Source organism: Cervus canadensis, chromosome 7, assembly GCF_019320065.1.
Source record: "Cervus canadensis isolate Bull #8, Minnesota chromosome 7, ASM1932006v1, whole genome shotgun sequence".
Taxonomy (NCBI): domain Eukaryota; kingdom Metazoa; phylum Chordata; class Mammalia; order Artiodactyla; family Cervidae; genus Cervus; species Cervus canadensis.
Genome location: NC_057392.1, coordinates 40,884,596 through 40,896,153, shown reverse-complemented (window position 1 = coordinate 40,896,153; position 11,558 = coordinate 40,884,596). Strand labels below are relative to the sequence as shown.

General features: G+C 44.4%; 1 protein-coding gene across 1 annotated transcript in view; it reads right to left on the bottom strand.

Moving 5' to 3' along the window:
• Window positions 1-374: 374 nt before the first annotated feature.
• ARHGAP31 (Rho GTPase activating protein 31) overlaps window positions 375-11,558 on the bottom strand; it is a 119,885-nt gene continuing 108,701 nt past the window's right edge. The window contains exons 11-12 of the mRNA XM_043474979.1: window positions 9,728-10,008; window positions 375-7,351 (exon numbers count right to left, since the gene is read on the bottom strand). Of these exons, the coding sequence (XP_043330914.1) occupies window positions 4,922-7,351; window positions 9,728-10,008 (2,711 nt within the window). The 3' untranslated portion in view covers window positions 375-4,921. The remainder of the gene's footprint in view (window positions 7,352-9,727; window positions 10,009-11,558) is intronic.

The window sequence follows — 11,558 nt, the reverse complement described above, 5'->3', positions numbered from 1 at the left end:
TTTGCTTTTTTTCCTTCAGAGCACCATTAACAAAAATCACTGAAACAAATAGTCCTCCCTAACTCAAGTAATAGAAAAACTTGAATGTGAGTTCACGTTTCTGTAGGTAGATCCACACAACTCCTTAAGCTGTGGAGTTCTGAGAATAACTTTTTTTTCTTCTCATTTTTCATTATAACATCCATTGATTTATATTGGGTATCTTGGGTGACATGTATGACTGCAACAGTAAGGGTGAAGTTGTAAATATTTGACAATTATTAAAATACAAGATAACAAAAGCAAGAAAATTTTACTGAAGCAAATCATCAGGATTTTTGCCTTGAGGAGACCAAACCTTGAAGTAATTAAAAAAACCAAACAAAACAAACTAGAACAATGAGCCAGAAGGCATATAATCCATTTTTCCTATTATCGATGTAGATGACCCATGTCCTCTAGTTCATAGTGCCATCATGAGCATTATATAGCATTTATTAGAGTACACTTTAAAGCATAACAATCTTTTAATTACACTTAAATGTCTCTATGGATAGGTTTAATATTTATGCTTCTTTAATCAATAGAAAAACATTTTGATTATATCTTTGGAAACATTTATCAAGCTCAACAAACAGCTGAAATCATGTGGCTTTCCGATAGACTCCTTTGAGAAAGTGCTTTACCTTACAGAATTACAAGCCAGGAAGTACTATGGCATTAAGTTAATGCGAAGCATTTTGATTCATCCAGTAAAACACATGACTCTGTATTTCATGGGTTTCTTATATTTAACTACACCCTCCATCCTCCTAGAAGTGATCCCTTTATTGCTCATAAACTTCAGTGCTACTAGATGATTTACCGTGTGTCAGTCAACTCAGTGGAGGCCCCAACTTGACACCATCTGGACCGACCCTGATCTTAAACCATCATGCTTCCACCATCTCCCATGTCTCTCCATGCTTGGAAAGGTACTGGCTTCCTCTTCTACCTTTATTAGGAAGGTGTTGACAAAGGAGGACACATTCTTTGTCATTCCACATTTTGAACTGATCTTCCTGCTGGAGATGCGTAAGATCGCACTCCTGGCAACACTTAACCCCAAGATTCACATGGTAGAACGTGACTCTAATCAGTCCCTGGGGGGAAACGGACCTTCCCTGAACCTCTCCCATTACAATCCCAGACAAATTAATCCCAAGTTTCCCAACAGCTTTTCAAGCAGAACAGGCCTGTGTAGACAAATGACTGCTTCACCCAACTTGAGGCAAATGTTATTACCATGTGTTAAACATTAGACATGAAAGTAATAATATATCTTGGACCTATGACTTCATCACCAACAGGAGTTAACCCGTTTTGTGATGAATGGAAGTGTCTAAAACCCCCTCTCAAGGAGTATGGAACCCTGATGTTACCTGGTTCATCTGCAAAGATCCAAGAGGATTTCACAGCCAGACTAATTAAGACCACGCAAAACCTCAGATTTATTCTTAGTCACCACTCTAATTGTGTTAATTGACCAAAGCAGAATTCTCAACACTTGAATGTCTTCCTAGTACCTTCTCCTGGATTTGTAATTGTGTTTCATTTGAGTAGAGTCAGTGGGTAACCTGCGCACTATTAGCAATCATATTACAAGGTGCTAAGTTGCTACCTGTTTCCCCCTTCTGCTTTCATTTGGTAACTTGATGGGTCTAAATCTTGCTACTAGTTGCTTATAGGCCATTTCATTTGCTACCATCCTTCTCCTCCTTTTCACTAGAGTCTTCAAGAATTTCAGAGTTCTAAAGTGCCCAATTATTACTAAGTTCTTGCCTAATATTGTCTGTTGAGGATGATGTTTACATTTTTAATCTCCCCAGAATAGGGAATTTTGCCTTGGCCAATATTTTGAATTTTAAGGCTTAGATTAGGCTAAACAGTGTCTTAATGGGGTTTTTGGTCAGGCCTCTTCATATTCCATTTGAAGCAGAGAATAAAAGCCAAATTCCTTCTACCTGGTACATTTTGGCAAAAAAGTGGGGGGGAAAGGTTGGCTTGCGAGGGCCATTTTGCCAAAATATAGGTTATCATCCTCTTAAGCAGCCATTAACACTGAAAGAAACATTAGAATATGCATGTTTTCCACTTTAAATTCAAGTTTTAAATCAGTCACCCCCATGTTGAGGACCAATAGTTGAATTTGAGCCACCCCCATATTGAGGACCAATAGCCCTTTGAGAATCTGTTTCTGTAGCCCTTTCTCGGGCACCATGTAGATCCTCCTATAAACAGCAGCACCTCTTCTCTTCCTTCCCCTGGATAGAATCAGGCAGTCTAATTTCCATCCAGCCATTCTCAGAGGGGTTCATTTTTCAGCCCCAAGTGGATATCCAAATAGGTAATCTCAGATTTGGGGGGAACAATTTCAAGAGAGAAATGTAATGAGTTTTCCCTGTCATGCAATGGAATGTCATCAGTGCCAGGCTTGCCCCAGGAAGCTTATGAAGATGGAGAGGTCCACACTGTAGCAGCAGGACACTGACCAAGAAGGTGAGTCAGTTTCCAAGGCCTTCTGGATTGATTGGCCAGGAAAACTCAGAGTAGAGAATATCTTCAGTTATTTCATGATGACATCCACACATAAAAACCCCTGAAGATGCTACAAATGAAAGATGTCACAATCTAAGCAACAATGGCAGTCATTTAATAAATCTACATGGGTGCCTCAAGTTGAACTCACTTGTTAATGGTGACTTCTCAGTCTATCCCCAAATTAAAATATATCCTCTAAGTGTTACAAACAAAAATTTAAAATCATCATAAACTTGGCTCAGAGTTCTGATGGTGAAGCAAAGTGCAGTGCCCTCCTTCTCTCACCTCCTAACTGGAACATGATCTTTATCAAAACGTAGATACCACGGTGTACGGAGATTGACATACAGCCTACTGGCCACATTTGATAAGGCAGAAATGTCCTTTTCAAATCTGAATGTGGCCTTTCTCATCTGACATCACTATACTCCTTCACCTTGCTTGCCTAGGGGGAAAAATGCTATACTTGAAGGACTTTTCTTATGGGTTTACATCTCACTGGCTGTTGGTCCGACATCTTGCTCACCCAATGAGAATGCAAAAAACACAGACCAAAGGCCTATTAACTGTTCCCCTTACTCACTCAGTGCCCTCAGAGCAGAGCTCATTGGCTGGCCTGCCAGTTATCTCTGCCATAGATACTGATTTTAAAAGTATAGGACAAGGTTTCAAAACCCAGTAAGACTTATCAGGGAAGAAGGGAAAGAGCAATATGTAACTGTTGGAGGGCATCAGCTTCCAATTTCTCACTCGAGGAGGTAACTTCAGTTCAGCCCCTAATCCAGCCCAGTACCAGCCTCGGTGGTGAGGTCAGCCCAGAGGTACTGCTAGCTCTTAAGAGAAATATGTGCAGTGACTGAGCTTCTGGACAGAGTTCAGCCAGCCTTGAACCTGAGAAGAGGTGCACAGGGCTAAAAATAGGTCCTATGCTTTCTTTGTTTCTCAAACAAGATAGTTGTCCTTGAAGGTCTGAAAGTGTTGATACCTTGATGGGTTTTGCCTTGAGCAGGGCTCCTGTGAAGATGCCCTTTTTGGAAAAAGCACCAAAAGTCTGTCAGCAGGTTATGTTAATCCTCCTTTCTCTCTCCAGTTGGAAAGAACCACTTGATGTTCTAAATAACTGAAATAAGATCAGATTGGTTTATTGCTTCTGCTTGCGTACAGACAGGAGAAGAGCAAGGCTGAGCACTGGGGTGGGTGGTGGATGAGGAGGACTATGGAAAGGGGAGGAGTGCCTCAAAGCTGCTGTTCAGCAGTGGAGGGACAATGAGGAAGGCAGGCATCAAGAAGCGCAGCGGTCAAGTGGGCATGATGGCCACCCTACATGGGTCCTTCTCTCTCCTCCTGGGATTTCCCCCCTTATCTTCTCCTACACTCTGGCCCCAGCTGAGGAAGGAGAGTGAAGCTGAGCTAGAGGTGTTTTTTACGAATGTCCCACTGACTTAAGCACTGCAAGTTTAGAATGTAGTTCTGCCTATGTGTGAGGCTTTTCTCTATGATGACATCCTGTTCATGAACTCTGACACTGGAAGGAGAGCAGATCACTATCACACACCTAAATGAATATTTAGCACATTTCACTGAGGTAACCCTCAGCTCAGCTCCCATCCTCCCCAACTACTGAATTTATAAATCAGAGGCAGGACAGTGGAGTCCCAAATTAATAAAAGCCAGACCCAGAAAGTCGTCTTGAATTGTGCCAGTCTCAGAGTTTGCTCTTGAGAATACATTCTGATTTTCTATGCTGGTATATGGAGCCATCTGGGACAGGTCTGCAGGGATTCAGGGAAAGCATGGGTAAATTCACCCACTTGGATATCTAAGTGTACGTTAGTTTGCGTTTCCAAACCTGCTTCTACTCTGGATAGTACACTTTTACAAAGCTTATCAGAAAACTGGTCTAAAAGAACACATGCTTTAAAGAGCATTAAAAAGCATGAAGTAAATAGGAGGCCTTCAAACCTCAATAGCAACATTTGTCAACATTGGCAAAAGGTTTCTCTTTCAAAAGATATTCTCACATCCGCCTCTTAACAGCACTAGATAATGGCAATGGGGGAGTGATGCAACATGTTTAAGCCCCACATATCACTGGAGGCCAGCATTTCATCCTTTTCCCTTACCTGAACTTTCCCTGCCTGCTCAAGTAGGCTTATTTAAATGTCAGCTCTTGTCCTTCCCCTGACCTCTCTTCTGGAAAATGGCCTAATTAATAAATGGTCAAAAGGCTAAAGAAAGAGAAGAAGAGGCCAAAATAAGCCCAAACTTGGATAATCTCTGCCTGGAATATAGGCAAGGAGCCTTTGTAAAAACTTCCAGATGAATCATGACATTTTCTCAGGTACCAGCAGGCGAACTGATGTCATTCTATTTGCCTTCCACTTCTTCCATCCAGAATCACTGATCTCCGCTGGGGCTGGTAAAAACAGCTTGTTGAGGTCTCCAGTCTCTGGCCATTCTTAGGGATGGTCATTTTATTCCTAAGTGTAACCCCTTCTGGTGTGACCCATGTGTTTTCTGCCAACTCCCCGCAAAGCAGGCCAGGGGAAATTGTCTGCGTGGGACTTCTGATAGGGGACAGCAGGACCTTGGAATCTGTCCCTGTAGATGAGGGGGGTGGGTGGTCCATAATGGGGAAAGGAGGACTGAATAAGATTAGGCTCTGAGGTCTTCCTGGTCTAGACCTATGGAAAGGCTTAGAACCCCCTGATGAGCGCTCTATTTTTGAAGAAAGAAGGTTGTCCCCAGATGGCTCTGTCTCTGATGTGCGCTTTCTACACTGCACTACTGCATCCTGAGTGGTCAGCAGGTTGGTCAAACCTGGTTCTGGAGAAAGGGTGGGTCCCTCGCACACACGAGATGCAGTGGTATCCACTGGCAAGGACTCAATGGCTCCTGTATCTTGCTTTGGCTTTTCTTCCTTTGGGCTTTCCAAGGAGGAAAGAGAATCATCTTTGCTAAGTCTCTGAGAGGTCCCACCAGTGGAGCCAGGTTCCTCTTGGTTCCTCTCCAGGGGCTGAGCCCCACTCTCCTCTGAGCTCTGAGAGGGCAGGGGCTGTGGGATCTGAGTGTACTGAATCTTGGGTGGGATGACTGGGACTGCCCTGGCTTGGCACATTTTGACCATGAAGGAGGTTCTCACAGCTGACACACTCACAGGAGCTGAGTTACGGCGGCCCGTCAGGGCATGAGCAACCATGTCCAGGTCCTGAGAGTCCTGGGAGTAAACCCTCCAGGGGTCTACTTTACCATGAGATGAGGTCAGCCATGTGACCTTTGGGTCTCCTGGCTCAGAGAGTTGCACTTCAGGTGACCCAAATGAGGCTGCATTCTCAAACCGGAAGAGGTCAGTGATGGGAACGGTGGAGTCCAAGTTGAGAGACGAAGGCCTATTTTTCCCCTTTGCAGCCCCACCCTCACTGCTCTTGAGCTGGAACTTAGGGGGACGCTCTCCAGGTGAGGTGTGGTCCTGCACACCAGGTGAGTTCTCCTTGCTGCTTTCTGGCTCAGGATCACCACCATGCTCAACCTGAGGGTTGTGTGGCCCCAAGTGTGTCCCCAGTTGCTTTCCTTCTGCTAGATTGACAGGGCTGGATTCTGCTGATGTGGGCTGCAAACCACCTGGTGCCTGCTGCTTAGGAGGAACCTCTGTCCTTTTCAGGCCAGAAAACTCTTGAAAGGACCTCATGGCTTTCTCATTCCACCCAGTAATCTCACTCCTGGGTGCCAAGGGCTGCAGGGGGTTGGAATTCCTCTCTGCTTCAAGATCAGCACAACTGCTGGAGGAGGAACCCTTGAGAGTCCACTGGCTCTTAACCATGGTTTTGCCATCTAGAGAATGACTCTGGCGAAGGCTGGGTCTGTGAGAAAGCCTCTTTTCTAGTCGGTGGCCCTGGGGGCCCTGCATTTGGGTCTCTTGTATATCTTTAAGGGTGGGTGAGTGCAGGGGGCTTGTCACCCACTGGGGCTCCTCCCAGGGCTCCACCATCTCCAGGCCATGCTGGGCAATGTCTGTCACAGTGTCATCGTCATCACAGTCTGAGGGCTCCTGTACTGAGTGGGCAGCATCCTCCTCTCCTTGTGGGGAAATCTCAGCCTCCCTGGTTGGGCTAGGAGAACTAGAGCCTTTGCTCTCAGGAGCAGCACTCTTTGAATTTTGCTTTTCACTTTCTTCTGAAGAGGCCTTGTCTCCCTGACAAAGACTGGGGATCCCAGTGCTGCCTTTGGAATTCAGCTGGTCTGCATATGGATTGATTCTCAAATTCCCAGATGGGTCTTCTCTCTCAGGGTCACTCTTCAATAGCTGGACTCGAGGTTCCTCCTCTAAAGGTGTTGGAGGGGGAGCAGCAGGTGGGAGCAGAGGAGACAGATTCCCTGGGACTCCCACTTCCATCCTTGCTTGTGGAGAAGACTTCTCCAATGGAACTATTTCCAGAGGAGTCAGGCTGGCAGGGTCTGGGCGCTGGCCCTTTTCGGGCTCTGGCTCAGGTCTAGGGAGGATGCTGGCTGTCTCCAGCTTTTCTCTATTGGCTGCTGTGGAAGGGCCTGGTGTGCTCTGATTGGTTGGATTCTTAGTCCACTCCTCCAGAGGGGTGGAGACTGGAGCTGGGGTGGAGCTCCCAGGGGGCTCCGGGGAAGCACAAGGCCCTGGACTAGATTCAAGAATAGGCTGAGTTGGGCTGATCTTTAGAGCAGGTGGTGCCAAGGAGGAGAGTTCCTCCTCAGATTCGATAATTTTCAGCTCCTGTTGAATCTCAGGCCAGATCAGGGCGTTGACCAGATCATCTTCATCCTGAAAAACATCAAGAAACTGATTACTTTAGAACCAAAGACACTGGGCGCAGTTGCCCAGGGACAGAAGGGGCTGCACTACCAGCGGCGCTACCCCAGCACACAAAGGATACAGCATTAATGGTAACTGAGGATGTTTATTCATGCTTACAGTGCACCACAACACATATTAAACGTATTTTCTTAATTGTCCCAAGAACCCTAAAAGATAAATGCTACTGTAATTATTCCCATTTTGGAGATGAGGCAACCTATGTTCAAACAGATTAGACATTTTGCCAAAGTCACATAGCAGCAGATCAGGATTGAAATCCAGGTTAGTCTACACCAGAACATAAGCACTTAATCCCTGTTCATTGTTGCCTTATGAAACCAACCCAATCCCTGATCTCATATAACTTCAGATTGATCCAATGGCTCATAAGAATGAGGTTCTCCCAATGGAATGAAATGTTAACTCTTGCCCTGACACCTGATTTCCAAATAAATACAGCTATCCCTTCTCACTACTGAAAAAATACATATTTCACATGGAAAAAAGATATGGTACATATTAAAAGAAAAAAGAATGAAAAACAGCAAAATGGGACTTCCTGGTGGTACAGTGGTTAAGAATCCACCTGCCAATGTAGGGGACATAGGTTTAATTCCTGGTATGGGAAGATTCCACATGCCATGGGCAACTAACACCTGTGTACCACAGCTACTGAGCCCAAGCACTGCAACTACCAAGGCCCCTATGCCTAGAGCCTGTGCGCCACAAAAAGAGATGCCACCGTAGTGAGAAGCCGTAATGAAGAGGAGCCCCTACTCACCATGATTAGGGAAAGCCCAGGTGCCGCAACAAAAATAGATAATAATAAAATAGTTGTTCTTTTTTAAGCTATAAAATTCTGAGCAAATCAGAAGAGTTTCCATTGCCCTTAGGTTAAGCTCCAAATCCCTTCCAAGCAACCCTGCAGGACGTGACCCACACTTTGCTCTGAGCCTCACTTTTTCTAGTCCATGTTCCCATTCTCCAGCCTTGTTTTTGTTCCTTGAATGTTCTGTGCTCTTTCCCATTTCAGATTCACGGCACATCTTACTCTTCTGCCTGGGAGTCTCTCCCTCCCTATTCTGCTCCCTACCCCTTTCTCCTAGCTTAAGTTTTGAATAGAAATATCTATTCTTCAGAGATGCCTTCCTTGAGCCCCCTCCTCCCTCTGACTAGGTTGGGCCCTCCTGTGACACGCTCCCACAGAAGCCGTATTTCCATAGCATCCTAGAAAAGACTTGGTTCATGATCTTTCTATTAAGCTGTCAGCTCCAAGAAGACAGAGATGGTGATCATCTTGTACACTGCAGTGATCCCAGTGCTCAGCAGTGTGTCTCACACAATATAGGTATTTAATACATGTTTTTAAATGAATGAATTGCTGCTTTTACTTGTTCCCATGAATCCAGCCTGGTTCTCCTAGCATAAACTTCATCTGCTTCTCAAAGCAATGTCATTCATACTTTATCCCTCCCAGAATTCAATCCCCAAAATAATCTTTGCATCTTTCTGCTTCTATAAATACAAACATAACTTACAGGAACCCTTAATCAGCCCTCCGGAGGCCACTGTGGTAGCCCTGCACTGCCCTAACTTCTAGCCCATAAGCCTTTTATACCCGTCCCAGAGACCAAGTTCCTGAAAGCTACTTAAAAGGCAAAGATCTTTTCTCCTCTGGCATACTTCTCCAGGTCACACTCAGGTCACCAGAGCTATTTCCCAAATGCAAGACTCCTCTCTCGGTGTCCCTGGAAAACCTCCTCAAACTTCAGCATAAGCAATGATATCCCTTCCCCTAGAACCTTGGAAAATCCCACCTCTGAAAGGTGGAAAAGGTTCAGCATGCTCTGGCATCATGCTTAAAGTTCTTCAGAGCCATAGGAGGAAGGAATAGATCCTGAAAATCTTACAGAAGATTTTTATAAACAAGCATAGATAACTGTCTATCCAGAATGTCTGGAAGAGAGTTGGCCCCCATGAGTGGTCATCATGTTTGGGACCAGGACATGACAAGCAGGTTTTGTCCTGCTTTCTGGATTGAATGTCATTACATTCCCAGGACAAATTACTGATTTATGGTGACTTCAGGCTAGAAATATTTAGAGCTGAGTTTGTCCTAGGGAATTTGAGCTGAATGGTTACTTATTATCACCACAGGACCCCTGAAAAGTTCACTGCAGGAAAAAGAAAAAATCCCAGACCTGATCAGAATGCTGTGCTCTTTGGCAGAAACTGGTTCTTCAAACAAATAAACAAACAGCAACAAAAAACTTTAAACTGTACCAAGAGCCCTTGAGAAAAAGAAAACCCTACTGACTGGACCAGGCCATGAGTCTACCTTACCATCTCATGGAGAAACACTGCTTCGGCTCTGGCCCCGGGGTTCTCCTGAAGAGCACTGGCCGCCACCTGGCTGGTCTCTCCCCTCTCCTCCACCACCTTCTCTGCATCCAGCTTCTTCTCTAGTTCACTTGAATTCTGAGAGCCTAGGGGGCTTTCTGAGGTTTTCTTCTCCTCCACTTGGGTGCCTTGCTCCAGGGGGAGGTCTTTGCTGCATTCCACTGTTCTCACTGTGTCTGGTCCTGGCTTGGTATTCTCGAGAGCTGCCTTCTTAGGTACAGATGCTGCAATGAGGATAAGAGTTATCAGCTGAAGGAGACTCCATGTCTAGAGAGGCCATTCCCAGCACAGTCATAGTCTTGGACTAGCTCTGCTACACAAGGATGGAAGGATTCTCCCAGCTCACTACTCCCCTCACATTCTTTACTCTTTCCTCCTATCAATGATCTGTCCTCATATCCCAGAGTCTCAGACTGCTGGAAGTGGGAGGGACCTCGAAGATCATCTAGTCCAGTTGTTTTCAACTGGGAACCATTTACTCCTCCCCTCTCCAGGGGACATTTGGCAATGTCTGGAGACACTTCTTGTTGCAACAGGTGGGGGAAGTAGCTACTGACATCTAGTGGGTGGAAGCCAGGAACACTTCTAAATATCCTACAAAGCATAAGACAAACCCCCACAAAGAGTTACCCAGTCCAAAATGTCAATAGTGTTGAGGATGAGAAACCTGGTACTAATCCAATCTTTTGCTTGCTGTCTAAGGTCACAGAAATCTGTTATCTACAGTAAGCTACAAAGATGTATTATGATTATAACTGCAGCTTCCTATGTGACTCTTTTCAGGGATTACCTGCACAGTCACTTGGATATATATTTACATCTAAAGTGATTAAGCTCTGATCTTAAACAGTAGAGAGAGACAGTAGAGGCAGCAGATCTCATGTTTGGCCCCCACTGTCTTTCATGAAGAAGGTCCTATTTCACCATACAAGGCTGTTTCCACAGTGTAGGATAAAGTCTCCATACCTTGCATGTTCTGGTTATATAGAAGATGCTCAGTGATATTATTTGCATTGGAATTAAAGAAGTCTGAGTTCAAATGTTAGTTTTTCAATGAATCTTGTAATCTTGGTACATGGCATAATACTATATAATAATATATTACAGGACTGTTGTGAAGATAAAGAAGATTAGGGAGGCAAAGCACCCAGTATAGAGTCTGACATAGAGTACAAGCTCAGAAAAGTTTATTGATTAAGAACAAATTCTTTTCATTGCCACTAGTTATGCTGGTGACTTAACTCAAGGCTTCTGACCACATAATGGCCTTGAAGCTCAGTCACACCCAGTAACAGCATCCTGATGTTGGAACTAATAACACTTCAGACCTGACAACAGTGCTATCTTCTCCTGCCCATCACTTAGCAGGCTTGTTTTTTGAAATTTAATTTAGTCTTTGAATATGTAAAACAACTACAGAGTTGAAAAGTTAAAATTATATGAATCAGTGACCTCAGAAAAGTTTAGCTTTCATCCCTGTGTTGCTTCCAGTCTGTTCCACACCCTCACTGTCTCCTGTGGATAACCATTTTTATTAGTTTCTAGTTTATTCTGCCATAGTTCATTTCTGCATAGATAAGCAAATACTTGTACCATCTATTTTTTATTCCCCACCTTTATTACACAAATGTGTAATATGATCTATATTACACATGTGATCTATACTGTTCTTGCTTTGCATTTTTTTACTTAAGAACCTATCTTGAAGTCTATGCCATGTTAGTACATAATGAAATTGACTGTTCTTTAGGATGTGGGCTTCCCTTGTGGCTCA